This window comes from Coregonus clupeaformis, unplaced genomic scaffold (genome assembly GCF_020615455.1).
Source record: "Coregonus clupeaformis isolate EN_2021a unplaced genomic scaffold, ASM2061545v1 scaf0195, whole genome shotgun sequence".
Lineage (NCBI taxonomy): Eukaryota > Metazoa > Chordata > Actinopteri > Salmoniformes > Salmonidae > Coregonus > Coregonus clupeaformis.
In genome coordinates, this window is record NW_025533650.1 from 436,560 (window position 1) to 455,029 (window position 18,470).

At 47.3% G+C, this 18,470-nt stretch overlaps 1 protein-coding gene across 1 annotated transcript; it reads right to left on the bottom strand.

The window, feature by feature from the left end:
* Positions 1-6,711: 6,711 nt before the first annotated feature.
* Positions 6,712-18,470, bottom strand: LOC121543157 (dual specificity protein kinase CLK2-like). The gene is made up of 11 exons (XM_045214055.1): positions 17,991-18,470; positions 16,641-16,731; positions 16,302-16,368; positions 15,914-16,030; positions 15,030-15,196; positions 14,487-14,581; positions 10,622-10,751; positions 10,446-10,528; positions 10,207-10,286; positions 9,809-9,899; positions 6,712-7,202 (listed from the first exon to the last, which is right to left on the bottom strand). The coding sequence occupies exons 1-11, from the start codon at positions 18,048-18,050 to the stop codon at positions 7,026-7,028; spliced, it is 1,158 nt and encodes a 385-aa protein (XP_045069990.1). The 5' UTR covers positions 18,051-18,470; the 3' UTR covers positions 6,712-7,025.

Genomic DNA, 18,470 nt, shown 5'->3' on the forward strand with positions numbered 1-18,470 from the left:
TTGCCCTCTCAGGTACAAATGACAGCTTTCCTCCCCGAGGATCTACTACTCAACCCATTCCCCCCTCATCCTCTATACCCCTCCCTCTTTACTATTACCCCCCTTGAGATTACCTCCTTACGGATTTAACGAGGGGAATCTTGTTAGCAGCATCAGGGAGTGCACCCTGTGTATGAAGAAGACTTAGAGACACATTAGCTGATGTCATGTTGGGTTATACACACTCTCTAGTGAGTGTCTGCTTGTGTGACAAAGAGAAAGGATGGCAGGGTGTTATTACCTTGCAAAAGTTCCAACAAGTTACCATCCCTTGCGCCTTCTAAGTAGACGATGCCTTAAGCACAGTTCTGGGATCTGTTTATGCAATCCCAATACCCAATCTCCAACATTAGAAGGCAGAAAGACAAAGTGATCTTCGATCAGGTTTAACTAGCTGTGATCAGGATGACGGGGAGGTTTGAGACAGGCCAGACGGATGGAAGGGCTTTGAGTTCAGTAGATAATGGAGATGGATGGATGGGAATAGAGAGACAGATGGAGAGAGAGAACCAGACAAGAGAAAGATAGATGGGGTGAGGGAAAGTCAGTCAGTCAGTATGAGACAGCAGTCTGTGTTAAGAGCAGGAGACAACAGCTGAGTAGTTACTACATACTGATCTGCAGACCATCCAGCAAAAGGGGCTGGAACGAGGAAAAAGGACAATGTCTTCTCATACTCTAGATTATGTTCTAGTTTCATACAGCACCGCTTCAACCATTATGGATCTTCAACAGGCTTGGAAACGTAACAGTGTGCACTCTGCAGGCATTTCCACAATTATTTTCCTCTGTAAACCACCTGAGACTGACATTGCAGGTCATTCCAGGTATTCAGATACAGCAGATAGAGAGAGCAGGTGATGGAAAGGGAGGGCTGGAGGGATGGAGGGATGGAGGTATGGGAGGGATGGAGGTATGGGAGGGATGGAGGGATGGAGGGATGGAGGTATGGGAGTGATGGAGGGTTGGAGGTATGGAAGGTTGGAGGTATGAGAGGGATGGAGGGATGGAGGGTTGGAGGTTTGGAGGTATGGAGGGTTGGAGGTATGGGAGGGATGGAGGTATGGAGGTATGGAGAGATGGAGGTATGGAGAGATGGGAGGGATGGAGGGATGGAGGGATGGAGGTATGGGAGGGATGGAGGTATGGAGGTATGGGAGGGACGGAGGGATGGAGGGATGGAGGGTTGGAGGTATGGGAGGGATGGAGGGTTGGAGGGATGGAGATATGGGAGGGATGGAGGGATGGCGGTATGGGAGGGATGGAGGGATAGAGGTATGGGAGGGATGGAGGGATGGAGGGATGAAGGTATGGGAGGGATGGAGGGATGGAGGTATGGGAGGGATGGAGGGATGGAGGTAATGGAGGGATGGAGGGATGGGAGGGATGGAGGGATGGAGGGTTGGAGGGTTGGAGGTATGGGAGGGATGAGGGATGGAGGGATGGAGGGATGGAGGTATGGGAGGGATGAGGGATGGAGGTATGGCAGGGATGGAGGGATGGAGGGATGGAGGTATGGGAGGGATGGAAGGATGGAGGTATGGACGGGATGGAGGGTTGGAGGTATGGGAGTGATAGAGGGATGGAGGGATGGAGGTATGGAGGGATGGAGGATGGAGGGATGGAGGGATGAAGGGTTGGAGGTATGGGAGGGATGAGGGATGGAGGGATGGAGGATGGAGGTATGGGAGGGATAGAGGGTTGGAGGGATGGAATGGAGGTAGAGAGCAGTGAAAGAAGAGATGTGACCTCTTGTCAGCAGCTGTCAGGACACAGAGTCTTGTTTACTAGCTGTGTGGCTAGTGCCAGGCACGCTAGGATATATGACACGAATGCACACACGTGTGTGTGTGCGCGTGTAAGTGTGTGTAGGTAGATGTGTGTGTGCGCGTGTGTGTGTGTCTATAGTGTTACATAAACTAAAAGCACAAACAAAGGAGACATAAAGCTCTGACAGAACCCTGAGATGGACATCAGGTGGTCAGCTGTTCCATTTAGCTTGGTGTCCATTCACCATCTCCTGCTGCATCAGGAATTGCTACAGGTATCTTAATTTGACCAGTTTCTCACAGCAGGATAACGATCCTGCAGCAACAGGAAATGTGAATTACTGTGTGGATTTCAATTAACAGACATTTTTGTAGGGGTTAATACATTGTTCATTAGGGCAAATCAAACCTGACATTTTAAAGTGGGAATTACAAACTTTAGAAGCCATTTTAAACCTTGAATACACCACAAGTTTGCATTTCCTGCTGCGCAGTGATCAAATTAAGATAGCAGATCTGTACAGTTCAAGCTCAGCCAGAACATATTTGGCAGGACATGAGGGATGGAGGGAGAGAGTGTGTGTGTAGGGCTCTCAAGGTTCGCCATCTCCAAAAGTAAATCCAACCTCCCCCTCTCCACTCTCCCCTCTCACGTCTCTCTCCCCCCTCTTCACCTCCAACCCCCTCGGCCTTGGTTTGTGACAGATGAGGACACCATTAATGCCTTAACAAGATGGAGAAGAGAGCCCACAGCCCCTCTGTCACAGATCCTTATGCACAGATTTAGGAACAGCTCTTCTTAATTATAACCGTTAGGGGGAGAAATTAAAAACTGACGACATCTGTCACGATCGTCGTAGGGAACAGACCAAGGCGCAGCGTGATGAACGAACATGTTTAAACTTTATTATCTTTAGTGATAATAGACAACAATAAACAAAACAAGAAAACGACTCGTGAAGTCCACGGTAACAATGACCAACACGGAACAAGAACCCACAAACACAAAGGGAAAACAGACAGTTTAAATATATGGCTCCCAATCAGAGACAACCAACGACAGCTGACACTCGTTGCCTCTGATTGGGAGTCACTCTAGCCAACATAGAAATAAACACAACAGAATGAACACACCCTGGCTCAACATATAGAGTCCCAGAGCCAGGGTGTGACAGTACCCCCCCCTAAAGGCGCGGACTGCGACCGCGCCTCAACTTGAACAAAACAGGGGAGGGCTGGGTGGGCATACCTCCTCGGCGGCGGTTCTGGCTCCGGCCTTGCCCACCACCCTCCAATAAACCCCCCCATAGCGCCCCTGGTCCAGTCTGGCCCCGCTGGCTGGAGCTGAACTGGACTTAGCAGGAGCGGTTAGCTTCAGCTCCGTAGTGGAGCAGTTGACCGGTACCTTACCAGGCTCCGGTGACCCAGGCACGGGTTGTGCTGGACTGACGACGCGCACCCCTGGCTTGGTGCGTGGAGGAGGAACGGGCCTTACCAGGCTGGCGACGCGCACCCCTGGCTTGGTGCGTGGAGGAGGAACGGGCCTTACCAGGCTGGCGACTCGCACCCCTGGCTTGGTGCGTGGAGGAGGAACGGGCCTTACCAGGCTGACGACGCACACCGTAGGCTTGGTGCGTGGAGCAGGGACAGGCCGGGCTGGGCTGGCGACGCACCCGTAGGCTTGGTGCGTGGAGCAGGGACAGGCCGGGCTGGGCTGGCGACGCACACCGTAGGCTTGGTGCGTGGAGCAGGGACAGGCCGGACCGGGCTGGCGACGCACACCGTAGGCTTGGTGCGTGGAGCAGGGACAGGCCGGACTGGGCTGGCGACGCACACCGTAGGCTTGGTGCGTGGAGCAGGGACAGGCCGGACCGGGCTGGCGACGCACACCGTAGGCTTGGTGCGTGGAGCAGGACAGGCCGGACTGGGCTGGCGACGCACACCGTAGGCTTGGGTGCGTAGAGCAGGGACAGGCCGGACCGGGCTGGCGACGCACACCGTAGGCTTGGTGCGTGGAGCAGGGACAGGCCGGACTGGGCTGGCGACGCACACCGTACACTTGGTGCGAGGGGCCGGAACAGGCCGGACCGTACTGGGGACACACACCACTGGCTCTACCTCGGGATCTGGAACGGGCCAGACCGGACTGGTAACACACCCCAGTACCTCTCGCCGTGCCTCTACACTTTCCTTCCCTACTTTGACCAGTGGCCCCCGTAACCTGGTGGCCTTCTGAATCCGCCCCTTTTCTGCCTCCGTCAGCCCCGTCGTCCATGCCGTGTGCCCCCCCCCTAAAAATTTTCTGGGGTTGCCTCTCGCCTGTCCGACGTTGACACTGCTGACGCCGCTGCTCCTCTCTCGCCAGGGCCTTAATCCTAGCCCATGGCCCTTTTCCCCCGAGCATGTCCTCCCAGGACCACACTTTGCCCACCTGGGCCATCGCCAACCTCTCCATCTCCTTTCCCGGCGCTTCCTCCCATGTCCAGTCCAAGATCTGCCCCTGGACACGCTGCTTGGTCCTTGTAAGGTGGGTTCTTCTGTCACGATCGTCGTAGGGAACAGACCAAGGCGCAGCGTGATGAACGAACATGTTTAAACTTTATTATCTTTAGTGATAATAGACAACAAAACAAGAAAACGACTCGTGAAGTCCACGGTAACAATGACCAACACGGAACAAGAACCCACAAACACAAAGGGAAAACAGACATTACATGGGGGAAAGCCATTACATGGGAGAAAGCCATTACATGGGGGAAAGCCATGACATGGGAGAAAGCCATTACATGGGGGAAAGCCATTACATGGGGGAAAGCCATTACATGGGAGAAAGCCATTACATGGGAGAAAGCCATTACATGGGATCTTTCATGACAAAGACAGACGTTATACAAACTGTGTAATGTGTGTGTAATGAAATAAAATAAAATCACAATTTATTTAATGTGCGTCACAACACACTTTACACAAAAATAAATGATAATAATAATAATAATTAGTAAATAAAGACAAGAGACAACAGAGACATCAAGAGGAGAGAAACAGAGACAGCATACATACAGAAAATACATTGACAAAAAACATCAAGCGAACATAAGGAGGCGGGGACCGGGGGGGCAAGACAGAGTACAGGGACAATACATGGGGTTAAAACACATGGGACAGCAAAACATTAAGGAGTTCAGTAGGGCAGGAGTGATAGTGAGTCAATTTATGGCCAGGAGGAAGGTGAAGGGTTAGCAGGGTGTAAAGTGTGTATGTCAGTGGAGGCTGCTGAGGGGAGGACGGCTCATAAAAACGGCTGGAATCGAGCAAATGGAATGGCATCAAACACATGGAAACCACGTGTTTAAAGTATTTGATACCATTCCCCCTATTCCGCTCCAGCCATTACCACGAGACTGTCCTCCCCAATTAAGGTGCCACCAACCTCCTGTGGTGTATGTGTGTTGGAGCTTCCAGGAGCACTGCTGTCTGAGCTTCTTAAGGGATTCCACTGTGGATCAGTGTCCAGCATGTGAAGGGCGGCCAGCCTGACCAGAACACAAACACACACACACACTCTTTTTATGTTTCTCCCTCTCTCTCTCTGATACACACACCCAGGTCAGGGATGTATTAAGGTCATTCCTTTAAGACCAGTACAATAACAGGGCTGTCTAATGTCAGTGTGTGTGAGTTACCATGACTCAGTCTGAGACTGGTCTCACTGCTTCATTGGTCTCACTGACAAGACACACAGAGACATGGGAAACCTACATGTGCTTCCCCTGTGAGCTTCTCACACTCAAACACATGAGAATAAAGAAGACTGTCCAAAACATGCAACTAATAGTCGCACACACACACACGCTGACTCACACACACTTCCTCCTTCAGTGTCTATTTCTACACTCAGATATAGCCCGGTGAGGTCTCACTCAACTTTAATGTTAGCCTGATTCACACACATTAACACCCTACATTGACTTTCAGACTGAGCTTACGTTCAGCACTGCCAAGAAAAGGGAAAACACACACTCACACACACATTCGGGTCACCGCAACACTATGCTGGAAGTAGTGTCTAATTCAGACAGACACCAACACACTGATTTAAAGCCACCTCTCAGCACTGCCAAGGCTGAAGAAAGAAAACTTGTCAAGACTCTCTCTTCCTCTCGGTCTCTCTCTCGCTCTCTCTCTCTCTACCTCCCTCTCTTTCTCTCCCTCCCTCTCTCGCTCTTCTTCTCTCTCACTCCCTCTCTCACATACCTACAGTATATAGCCTTGTGACCATGCTCCCTGCTAAGCTTGCACTCTATCAAATTCTGAGACCAGGGTCCAAATGGTGCACAGGTTGTTGTGTTGGTGTCTGTATGATTCAGCTATTAGGATATAGTGACAAGAGACAAACAGATATCAGTAGAAGGGTTCATATTATTATAGCACCATAAATACACAGTTTATTCAAGTCATTCCCCCAATATCCCTAGTTACAGTGTTACAAAAATGAATGCTGTGTGTGTGTGTGTGTGTGTGTGTTGTAGTGAGCAATGAGCCCATCTGTGCAAAAGCAGCAGTAGAAGAGGTCATTATTATAGTATAATAAACAGTTTATACAACTCATAAAAAAACAGTCAACAACTATCTCCAGTTACAGCATTACAAAAATAAATACTGTAAGAGAGAGTGTGTGTGTGTGAAATGTTATGCAACAGTTAAAACAGTGTGCTCCACATACATAATGCATGTTTCACTGCCACTAGCCCTGCCTCCACTGTGCAGCGGAGCTGTCAATCAGCATGAGAAGAGTGTAACTGCCAATCAAACCACAGGAGGTTGGTGGCACCTTAATTGGGGACTCTTGGTAATGGCTGGAGCGGAGTGAGTGGAATGGTATCAAATACATCAAACACATAGTTTGATGCCATTCCATTTGCTCCGTTCCAGACATTATTATGAGCCTGTCCTCCCCTGAGCAGCCTCCACTGAATCAAACCCTAAAGGGAAGTGACAGACACTCTCTCCATTTCAGGTAGTTATGTAAAGGGTGGAGAAGGATAAAGTTGCCCCAGACACTGAGGTCAGATTAGCGTATTTCCCCCATAATGCACAGGGGTTCCGCACACCTAATTTGTCACAAAGCACGACTTCCTGACACATTACAACGGCACATTGCATGCCATGGTAGGGCTGTCCTTCCTCACATCCATGTCAAGGGTTAGAGGTCAGGGGTCATGGGCAGATGTTCCGGGTGCTCTCCCAGGCCTTGCTACCCCTACGGAGTGGTAGGAAGAAGGGATGATGGAGGGCGGAGGAGAGAGAGAGGCGTTTGGAGGGCTCGTACTCCAGCATCTTCTCCAACAGGTCAAAGAACTGATGATGCTCCTTCGCTTCCGATAACCGGTATCTCTGAAAGAGAGAGAGAGAGAGGGAGGGTGAGAGAGAGAGAGAGAAAGAGAGGGGGGGGTTCAATTATCACAAAGAGATCAATAAAGTACAAGGTCGTCCTTTCTCTGAAGTATCTAAGGTATCTACAGTTGAAGTCGGAAGTTCACATACACTTAGGTTGGAGTCATTAAAACTCGTTTTTCAACCACTCCACAAATTTCTTGTCAACAAACTATCGTTTTGGCAAGTCGGTTATGACATCTACTTTGTGCATGACACAAGTAATTTTTCCAACAATTGTTTACAGACAGATTATTTCACTTATAATTCACTGTTTCATAATTCCAGTAGGTCAGAAGTTTACATACACTAAATTGACTGTGCCTTTAAACAGCTTGGAAAATTCCAGAAAATGATGTCATGGCTTTAGAAGCTTCTGATAGGCTAATTGACAAACAAGTCCTATATGACATAACCTGAAAGGCCGCTCAGCAAGGAAGAAGCCACTGCTCCAAAACCGCCATAAAAAAGCCAGACTACGGTTTGCAACTGCACATGGGGACAAAGATCATACTTTTTGGAGAAATGTCCTCTGGTCTGATGAAACAAAAATAGAACTGTTTGGCCATAATGACCATCGTTATGTTTGGAGGAAAAAGGGGGTAACTTGCAAGCCGAAGAACACCATCCCAACCGTGAAGCACGGGGGTGGCAGCATCATTTTTACATCATTTAGCAGACGCTCTTATCCAGAGCGACTTACAGGAGCAATTAGGGTTAAGTGCCTTGCTCAAGGGCACATCGACAGATTTTTCACCTAGTTGGCTCGGGGATTAGAACCAGCGACCTTTTGGTTACTGGTACAACGCTCTTAACCACTAAGCTACCTGCCACCCCATGCTATGGGGGTGCTTTGCTGCAGGAGGGTCTGGTGCACTTCACAAAATAGATGGCATCATGAGGAAGGAAAATTATGTGGATATATTGAAGCAACATCTCAAGACATCAATCAGGAATGCTACCAAATACTAATTGAGTGTATGTAAACTTCTAACCCACTGGGAATGTGATGAAAGAAATAAAAGCTGAAATAAATAATTCTCTCTACTATTATTGTGACATTTCACATTCTTAAAATAAAGTGGTGATCCTAACTGATCTAAGACAGTGCATTTTTACTAGGATTAAATGTCAGGAATTGTGAAGAACTGAGTTTAAATGTATTTGGCTAAGGCGTACGTAAACTTCCGACTTCAACTGTATGTACAGTCTCAGGTTAGAGTGTATCTTTAGGTGTGAAGTATCTAGTCCTCTGTAGCTCAATTGGTAGAGCATGGTGCTTGTAACGCCAGGGTAGTGGGTTCGATCCCCGGGACCACCCATACGTAAAAAACTGTATGCATGCATGACTGTAAGTCGCTTTGGATAAAAGCGTCTGCTAAATGGCATATTATTATTATCTAAGATAGCTATGTACAGTCTCACGTTAGAGTGTGTCTTTAGGTGTCAAATATCTAAGGTTTTACCAGTCCAGTCTTCACTTAGAGTGTGTCTTTAGGTGTCAGGTATCTAAGGTTTTACCAGTCCAGTCTTCACTTAGAGTATGTCTTTAGGTGTCAAGTATCTAAGGTTTTACCAGTCCAGTCTCAGGTTAGAGTGTATCTTTAGGTGTCAAGTATCTAAGGTTTTACCAGTCCAGTCTCAGGTTAGAGTGTGTCTTTAGGTATCAATCAAGTATCTAAGGTTTTACCAGTCCAGTCTCAGGTTAGAGTGTGTCTTTAGGTGTCAAGTATGTAAGGTTTTACCAGTCCAGTCTCAGGTTAGAGTGGGTCTTTAGGTGTCAAGTATCTAAGGTTTTACCAGTCCAGTCTCAGGTTAGAGTGTGTCTTTAGGTGTCAAGTATCTAAGGTTTTACCAGTCCAGTCTCAGGTTAGAGTGTGTCTTTAGGTATCAATAAAGTATCTAAGGTTTTACCAGTCCAGTCTCACGTTAGAGTGTGTCTTTAGGTGTCAAGTATCTAAGGTTTTACCAGTCCAGTCTCACGTTAGAGTGTGTCTTTAGGTGTCAAGTATCTAAGGTTTTACCAGTCCAGTCTCAGGTTAGAGTGGGTCGTTAGGTGTCAAGTATCTAAGGTTTTACCAGTCCAGTCTCAGGTTAGAGTGTGTCTTTAGGTGTCAAGTATGTAAGGTTTTACCAGTCCAGTCTCAGGTTAGAGTGGGTCGTTAGGTGTCAAGTATCTAAGGTTTTACCAGTCCAGTCTCAGGTTAGAGTGTGTCTTTAGGTGTCAAGTATCTAAGGTTTTACCAGTCCAGTCTCACGTTAGAGTGTGTCTTTAGGTGTCAAGTATCTAAGGTTTTACCAGTCCAGTCTCAGGTTAGAGTGGGTCGTTAGGTGTCAAGTATCTAAGGTTTTACCAGTCCAGTCTCAGGTTAGAGTGTGTCTTTAGGTGTCAAGTATGTAAGGTTTTACCAGTCCAGTCTCAGGTTAGAGTGGGTCGTTAGGTGTCAAGTATCTAAGGTTTTACCAGTCCAGTCTCAGGTTAGAGTGTGTCTTTAGGTGTCAAGTATCTAAGGTTTTACCAGTCCGGTCTCAGGTTAGAGTGTGTCTTTATCTCAGGGGTAACTCACCCATAGAGGTTTAATGTGGTCTTTGATATATTGTCCTGCCTTGGAGTTATCGTTCCAGTCCAGACGCCTGTGGTGAAAATAATTCTGCTTCCTGAAAGGGCAAATCAGACAAAGTGTATACTATGTGTGTCTATGAGGAGTGTGTATGTATGTCTATGAGGAGTGTGTATGTATGTCTATGAGGAGTGTCTATGTGTGTCTATGAGGAGTGTGTGTCTATGAGGAGTGTGTATGTGTGTCTATGAGGAGTGTGTATGTGTGTCTATGAGGAGTGTGTATGTGTGTCTATGAGGAGTGTCTATGTGTGTCTATGAGGAGTGTGAATGTGTGTCTATGAGGAGTGTGTATTTGTGTCTATGAGGAGTGTGTATGTGTGTGTAACTGTCATCATGTGTTACCTGGTCTTGCAGATCATTGTAGAGGGGAGAGGTCCCTGTACTCTCTCCATCATGGCCAGGTGCTCCTGGTTGTCATGGGTCTGAGATAAACACACACACACACACACACACACACACACACACTGGTCAGCAGAAGCTATAAACTCCCAATTTAGTTCACTTTCACTTTGTATCACACAAACAAACACACACACACACACACACACACACACACAAACACACACACAAACACACAGTACCTGATATAGGGTGAAGCCTTCATAGTACTCAAACAGGATGCAGCCGATACTCCAGACATCACATGGATGACTCCAGCCCAGCTCTGAGGTGTTACAGTAACAAATGCTCAGCTAGCTAATAGTCCAAGATTAGTGTGTGTGAGTGCACATGCATATGTGTGATGTGTGTATGTTACCCAGAATAACTTCAGGAGCACGGTAGTGGCGTGTAGATATGACGGTACTGTGGTGTTCGTGGTCAAACGTGGCGCTGCCAAAATCCACCAGCCTCACTGTTGTATCCTTCACCTTCCTCTCATCCCGCTTCTGAAAGAGGGAAGGGGGGGACAGAGAGAGAGAGGGGGACAGAGAGAGAGGGGGGGACAGAGAGAGAGGGGGGACAGAGAGAGAGGGGGGACAGAGAGAGAGAGGGGGGGACAGAGAGAGAGGGGGGACAGAGAGAGGGGGGACAGAGAGAGAGGGGGGGACAGAGAGAGAGAGGGGGGGACAGAGAGAGAGAGGGGGGGGACAGAGAGAGAGGGGGGGACAGAGAGAGAGAGGGGGACAGAGAGAGAGAGGGGGGACAAAGAGAGAGGGGGGCAGAGAGAGAGAGGGGGGACAGAGAGAGAGAGGGGGCAGAGAGAGAGAGAGGGGGACAGAGAGAGAGAGGGGGCAGAGAGAGAGGGGGGACAGAGAGAAAGGGGGGACAGAGAGAGAGGGGGGAGACAGAGAGAGGGGGGACAGAGATAGAGGGGGACAGAGAGAGAGGGAGGGGACAGAGAGAGGGGGGGACAGAGAGAGAGGGGGGACGAGAGAGAGGGGGGACAGAGAGAGAGGGGGCAGAGAGAGGGGGGGGACAGAGAGAGGGGGACAGAGAGAGAGGGGGGGGACAGAGAGAGGGGGGGGAGAAGGAAGAAGATAAAAGGAAAGGAAGATACAGGCCTTTTATGTAAAGGTGAGGAGCGTGAACGTGGATGTATATGTGCTTGCTTGAAATGAGACGGTCCTTCTCCAGTCATTAGCAGTGGCGGCTCCTGAAAAAATTCTCAGGGGGGGCAATTTTTCTGATGATTTAGGTGACCTACACACATTTTAAAAAAGATATGTCCAGCAACAACATGAAGACAGGGGCAGCATATAAGTCAATACCAGAAGCATTTATTGACTGATCTCAAAAGTGTTGGCTTACCAGGGTTGGTGGAGCCCTCAGTTTCATCTTTGCCTCGCAAAGCTAACTCAAACACTCCGCAAAACTTCACACACTGGATTAGCCGGCTGAGGATGTGGCGGTTCTTGCTAATGTCGTAGTAAATATATTTGTTATAGTGAATATGGAATATGATATGTTGAGTAAAATGTTGTGCTAAGATCTATTTAGGTCAGGAGCTGGTTATAAGTTCTGTTCCTATCCAATAACAATGGACAAAAGGGTCCTATCTTGTCAGCCTTGTCAGCAGGTGGCCAAGGACAACACCCACGCCATAGGCCTCTCAGTTCTTCCAACTCACGAGTTCTTGCTCTGAGGACACACACACACACACAAACACACACACACATCATCACTGTTAAACACACACACACACACACACACACACACACACACACACACACACACACACATCATCACTGTTAAACACACACACACACACACACACACAAAAATCCCCTCTCTTAGGCTGAACATTTGAAGACAGAGAACCCGACTCAGAGCCAATGCAACAGTGACACTAGCCTGGAGGGGACCTCGCCCAACTCATCAGGACCAATCAGAAGATCAGAACTACTAGATTCAACCTACTTCATTTATTGCATAAAATGTCTGCACACAATGTTTCGGGGCTCTCTTCAGATAATAATAATAATAATAATAATAATAATAATATGCCATTTAGCAGACGCTTTTATCCAAAGCGACTTACAGTCATGCGTGCATACATTTTTGTGTATGGGTGGTCCCGGGGATCGAACCCACTACCTTGGCGTTACAAGCGCAGTGCTCTACCAGCTGAGCTACAGAAAGTGGATACTCATGGATGCGCATCGCAATTGTAAAATGTCAACACAATTGGAGACACCACGTCATTTTGGAGACATGTTATTGACAGTAAACTATTGTAGATGCGACTGCTAACTAAATAAAACATTTTAGCTGGCTAGCTAATCATCTTAGCTAAATGTGGGGCAAACAATTCAGTTATTTACCGTTAATTTGAGGGATTGGGGTGAAAGAAATCGAGGTTACATAGTGATACTTTACGATATACTGTATTGACAATATCGCAATATTTTAGCGCTAGTTGGCTGTACCTGCACCAAAACACCATTATTGTTCCTTCATAGCTTGTTCTCAATCTTTTCACATTGGGAGCCAATTTGTTTTCAGCACTTTTATTTCCATGACTGATCAAAACTCGTTCTCATGGCTTTCTGATCCCTCTGCAACAGACATATGGTGCGCAATAAAATCACAGTATCGAATCGCAATCGTATAGAATCATGAGACTCGCAATGCATATATCTTATCGTGAGGTTCCTGGCAATTCCCAGCCCAAGTTAATTTGCCACAACAAATCTCTTCGCTAGCAAACGCGATGTCTTCTCCAAAACGGCAATGTGTCTCCAGCAATGTTTACTTTTTTGACGTTCTATGGCATCTCCACTTTCCAAGCATATATGACCACATGTAATATTTTGGTAAGTGATGCAAATAGTGAACTATGTAGGGCCAGGATGTAAAATATATGTAGCTGCAGCAATTTCTCTTATCTGATATGGTAAGTAATGGGGCTTAATGTATAGCTCCCTAAGAGTTTGACGAACGGGTCCGTGCACGCGATTCCAGATATCTTTACCTCTGAATAAACTGCCTTTATTATACCATATCCACCCTGTCCAAAGTCTCTACTTGGTCTCAGTTCTCCAGTAAACTTGTGATTATCAACACTAACCTCATCGTTGTGGCGGCGGACAGCTAGCCTGTATCCCTCATCCAGTTGAGTGGCAATGTCTTTTTTCGTTCGTACCAATTTTTGGAAAATCCTCGGGTGTAGGACTTTCCGCCTTTAGTAGAAACCTGTTGAATTATTAAATTTGGTCTGGGAGGTCCTAATTGTTTCGTTGCCAATTTATCTTCATTTGTTCGCCGACAAAAAGGAACTTCTTTCAAAGACACAATCGAGTTGCACTGAACGCTATAGCCATCTTGATAGTAGTACGTGAATTGATTGATGAGGCTACCCGCTCTTTTTCTTAGTTACGTTCATGGTTACGTTACGTATGACGAAAGCGTAAGTGCAAGCCCTCAGACACCCATAGAGATTGTATTGAAAGCTCTGAAATTTGAAAAAAATAGATTTTACATGGGAGTCTATGACAGACTTCTGGGCGATTTTCAACCTGACTGAAATCGCCCCAAAAGGGGGGGGAGCCATTTGAAGCACGACTTTAGCCTGATTGGACATTTAGTGGCAGTGTGGCACTGTGGCAGATCAGACGTCTAGATTACAACACTGATAACTACTGTTGCCGTGATATAATTGATTAGAAAAAAAATCCCTTCCTTTTCCCGTTTGGCAGTGCGTCGCCCATATCGCCCTATTGAACACACCGCCCCTGGTCATTAGGCAAATTATGTTTACATGGGTGGATCCCAAAATAAATGTGTAACGTGATCAAAACAAATTAAGTTAATTGTGCAAAACATTTTATAGATAAAACAATAAGTAGCCTATTGTTTTTAAAAGTGTGCATGTTTTTCTCCTCTGACAAAACAAAAGCTGATTCAAAGGGGGTGTGGCAGATTTCAAAACTCTTTTCGGTAGGATAGACATGAGCATCCTCAATGAAAGGAGGCTGTCGAGGAGGGGACGACACTCTTCTGTTTGCCTACTAATGAATTGACACACTCCTCGACCACTTATTGGTTTCCGGGTCACAGATGAGAGAGGACGGAGGAGAGAGGACGGAGGACTGTCTTTTGCCCAAAAGAGAAAACCCCAGATACAGCATAGGTAAAGAAGAGAGTGAAGAAGTAAGGATAAAGCCCCTCCCCCTCCCTGTCACCTTCTCAGCGTTGTAAGTGATGGTGTAGTCAGAGTTGACAAACAGGATGTTCTCAGGTTTGAGGTCAGTGTGGGTCAGCTTGTTGACATGGAGAACTGCAGAGGGAAAAAGATAACCATCATGATAATACCTGAACAGCCAAGGTAAAACTGCCCAGCGTTGCACTTGCTGCCCATAGGAGTTCCTCTACAGTACGTAGTAGACCAGGGGTACTCAACTCTGACCCTACGAGGTCTGTAGCCTGCTGCTTTTCTGTTCTACCTGATACTTAATTGCACCCACCTGGTGTCCCAGGTTTAAATGAGTCCCTGATTAGAGGGGAACAATGAAAAAAAGCAGTGGAACTGGCTTTGAGGTCCAGAGTTGAGTTTTAGGCTACATCAATGAACCAGTGCCCTCCTCTGGTCAAAGAGACTAATACCAGACACCTAACAATCCCTGGTAAGCAATGTAATAGTCTATGGAAGTAGTCACCACCAACCCTGCTTCTGGAGAGCTACCATCATGCACATGTGCATACATATGTGTGTGTGATACACTCACAGTTGGCGGCGAGGCAGATCTGGTAGGCCATCTGGCGAATGTGATCCATAGAGTACGGCAGGAAGTTGTTCTCCTTCAGGAAGTCGAAAGTGCTAAGGGCTAGCAGCTCCATGGCGATACACACATGACCATGGTAGTCAAACCAGTCCAGCATCTGAACACACTGACTGAGAGAGAGAGAGAGAGAGAGAGAGGGGGGGGGGAGGAGGAGAGAGAGAGAGAGAGAGAGAGAGAGAGAGAGAGAGAGAGAGAGAGAGAGAGAGAGAGAGAGAGAGAGAGAGAGAGAGAGAGAGAGAGAGAGAGAGAGAGAAAGAGAGAGAGAGAGAAAGACAGAGAGAGAGAGAGAGAGAAGGGGAGAGAGAGAAGGGGAGAGAGAGAGAAGGGGAAAGAGAGAAGGGGAGAGAGAGAGAGAGAGAGAGAGAGACAGAGAGAGAGAGAGGGGGAGAGAGAGAGAGAGAGAGAGGGGAGAGAGAGAGACAGAGAGAGAGAGAAGGGAGAGAGAGAGAAGGGGGAGAGAGAGGAGAGAGAGAGGAGAGAGAGAGAGAGAGAGAGAGAGAGAGAGAGAGAGAGAGAGAGAGAGAGAGAGAGAGAGAGAGAGAGAGAGAGAGAGAGAGAGAGAGAGAGAGAGAGAGAGACAGAGAGACAGAGAGAAGGGGAGAGAGAGACAGAGAGAGAGAGAGAGAGACAGAGAGAGAGAGAGAGAAGGGGAGAGAGAGAGAAGGGGAGAGAGAGAGAGGGGAGAGAGAGAGAGAAGGGGAGAGAGAGAGAGAAGGGGAAATGGAAATGGAAATGGAGGGAAGAAAATAGAAATAAAGAGAGAGCCAAAGAAGGCGAGGGAGACAACTTTTCAAACGTTCTACTGGTTCATCAGACTCCGTACTGACTGTTGGTTGTGTGGGTCTTTCTCGTTGATTTTCTCCAGGACATTGATCTCCAGTTTAGCAGCTTGTCTGTACTTCTCCATGTTCTTAATGATCTTCAGAGCTACACGTTCCCCAGCCCTGAGAGAGAGACAGAGAGAGTAGCTAGCTAACAGTGGAGGCTGCTGAGGGGAGGATGGCTCATAATAATGTCTGGTATGGAGTCAATGGAGTGGTATCAACCACATGGAAACCATGTTTTTGATGTGTTAGATACAATTCCATTGACTCCATTCCAGCGATTATTATGAGCCGTCCTCCCCTCAGCAGCCTCCACTGCTAGCTAACTACCAGCACACGCTCCACCTGATGCTCTATGAGTGTGTGTGTATTTTATAAATGCCTCTCGTACCTGCGCCGGTCCACACACCGCACCACCTTCCCAAAGGTGCCCTCTCCCAACGTACTGATAATCTCATCTGATGGGGAAGAGGAATAGATAGAAGGATTGGGATGAAATGAAAGACTGGGAAGTAGAGGAGTCTACCTCACACAACAGAACCAATAAACGGTTTGACTCCAATGGCACTAACAGAGGAAGGGGCCAGAGTTTATATTCCGACCTATACCCCTCTTTGTGAGAGTGCTCAAAAACATTCACCTATCCGGTCTTTTCAATGTGTGAAGACTAGAGGATAGTGGGGAGGGATAGGGGGAGGGACTAGTTGATGAGAAGATAAACATAGCCTACATCTCTCTTGTAGAACGTCTCCATTCTGGAAGGCCAGGTGACCATCGTCAGGGGCATTCTCGTTCTTCCCTGGCCCCTCACTGCTGCTCCGCTAGGGGTCAGAGGTCAAGGGTTTAGAGGAGGGGTCAACAGGGCAAAGGTCGTCAAGCATAATTGGACTGAGCCTCTCAATAACACACACACGCACAGATGCAACACACACACATACACACACGGGCACACACAGACACATAGCTGACATAACAGCTGCTGAGGACTAGTGTTGCAAGCCCACGATGATGTTATCCAATTCCACAGGCTCTTGCTAACTCCCTTTTAAGAAAACAGTCGACTCCTGATTAATGTAATGACTTGGGACTGCCACCTGTAGCAAGTAAAAATTGCTTATTTTTATTTGAACTGGTGAACTGAACTGCACTTAAACAGAGTATGCACTAGTGGACTATATCAGTAGTGGACTATATTATCTGTACTACATTAGAGTGGATCCCTAAACCCTCTCCCTGTCCTGTCCTGTTCTGTCCTGGTGTAAAGGGGCTAAATGAGAAATGTCAAGTGACTGGCTGGCCTGCATGGAGCAGCTCTGTGACTATTTCCATCTACATTCTAAGACTGTTATTAATATCAGAATATCACAAGGAGAAAGAGTGCTGAGAGAAAGAGAGAGAGAGAGAGAGAGAGAGAGAGAGAGAGAGAGAGAGAGAGAGAGAGAGAGAGAGAGAGAGAGAGAGAGAGAGAGAAGAGAGAGAGAGAGAGAGAGAGGGAGCGAGAGAGAGGGAGCAGAGAGAGAGAGAGAGAGAGAGAGAGAGAGAAAGAGAGAGAGAGAGAAGAGCGAGAGAGAGAGAGAGAGAGAGAGAGAGAGAGAGAGAGAGAGAGAGAGAGAGAGAGAGAGAGAGAGAGAGAGAGAGAGAGAGAGAGAGAGAGAGAGAGAGGAGCAGGCAACGTTATCTGATTTAGGGTGGCTTACAGACTGAATGTAGATCACACACACACACACACACACACACAGACTCTCTCTCTCTCTCTGAAGTGTGGTAGAGAGGCAGAACATAGGTAGAAAGAGTGAAGGGTTGCCAGGAATAAAACTGCACTGTATCAAGCTTCAGAAAACAAAACAAACTAAATGAATTGAAACATAAAGGAAAAAGCCAGTGAACATATGAACAGTGCCTAGCATTGGAAAGGAGTGGAGGGAGGGTGGAGGAAAGGATGGAGGAGAGGAGGAAAGGATGGAAGAGAGGAGGAAATGAGAGGAGAGGAAGGGAGAGAGAAGGAAAGGAGATGAGAGGAAGGGAGAGAGAGAGAAGCAGACAAGGAGGAAGAGGACTGAAGATGCAGATGGGTACTCACAGAGAGGCAGATACAGTCCAGAAAGCTCTTATATACAGAATACAACTCTGTCTTCCCCATAACTCAGAACAGAGAGAGAGATAATTAAGAAGATATGGGAAAAAGAGGGGAGAGGAAGATACAGGGTAGGTAAAGAAGACAGCAAAGAAGGAAGGACAAAGTCCACAAACAGTGAAACAGGAAAAGGAGAGATAACAGAAGAGAGGAGACAGGAACTAATGACAGAACAAAAAGGAGTGCAGAGAAAGACAGAACTAATACTAAGAGAGTGAGACAGAATAGACTAAAGTAAACTGAGGGAATACAAAACAGCAAAAAGAAGAAGACAGTAGCAGAGAAGAGACAAAGTTAAGAGAGTAAAATACAAATGAAACAAGATGAGAAAGACAGATTAGATGGAACGATACAGACGGAACAGAGAAGCAAAGAGACAGACAGAGAAGGAGAAAGTAGATAGGGAAGGGGGAGGAGAGGGAGAGA

What these genes read in the sequence shown, in the direction of transcription:
- LOC121543157 (XM_045214055.1), bottom strand. Translation starts at nt 18,050, where the DNA reads ATGGGGAAGACAGAGTTGTATTCTGTATATAAGAGCTTTCTGGACTGT. An exon ending in TCACTTACAACGCTGAGAAG is followed by an intron (nt 10,752 to 14,486) that starts GTGACAGGGAGG and finishes TCCCTCTTTCAG; the next exon opens with AAGCGGGATGAGAGGAAGGT. An exon ending in ACAATGATCTGCAAGACCAG is followed by an intron (nt 9,900 to 10,206) that starts GTAACACATGAT and finishes TTGCCCTTTCAG; the next exon opens with GAAGCAGAATTATTTTCACC.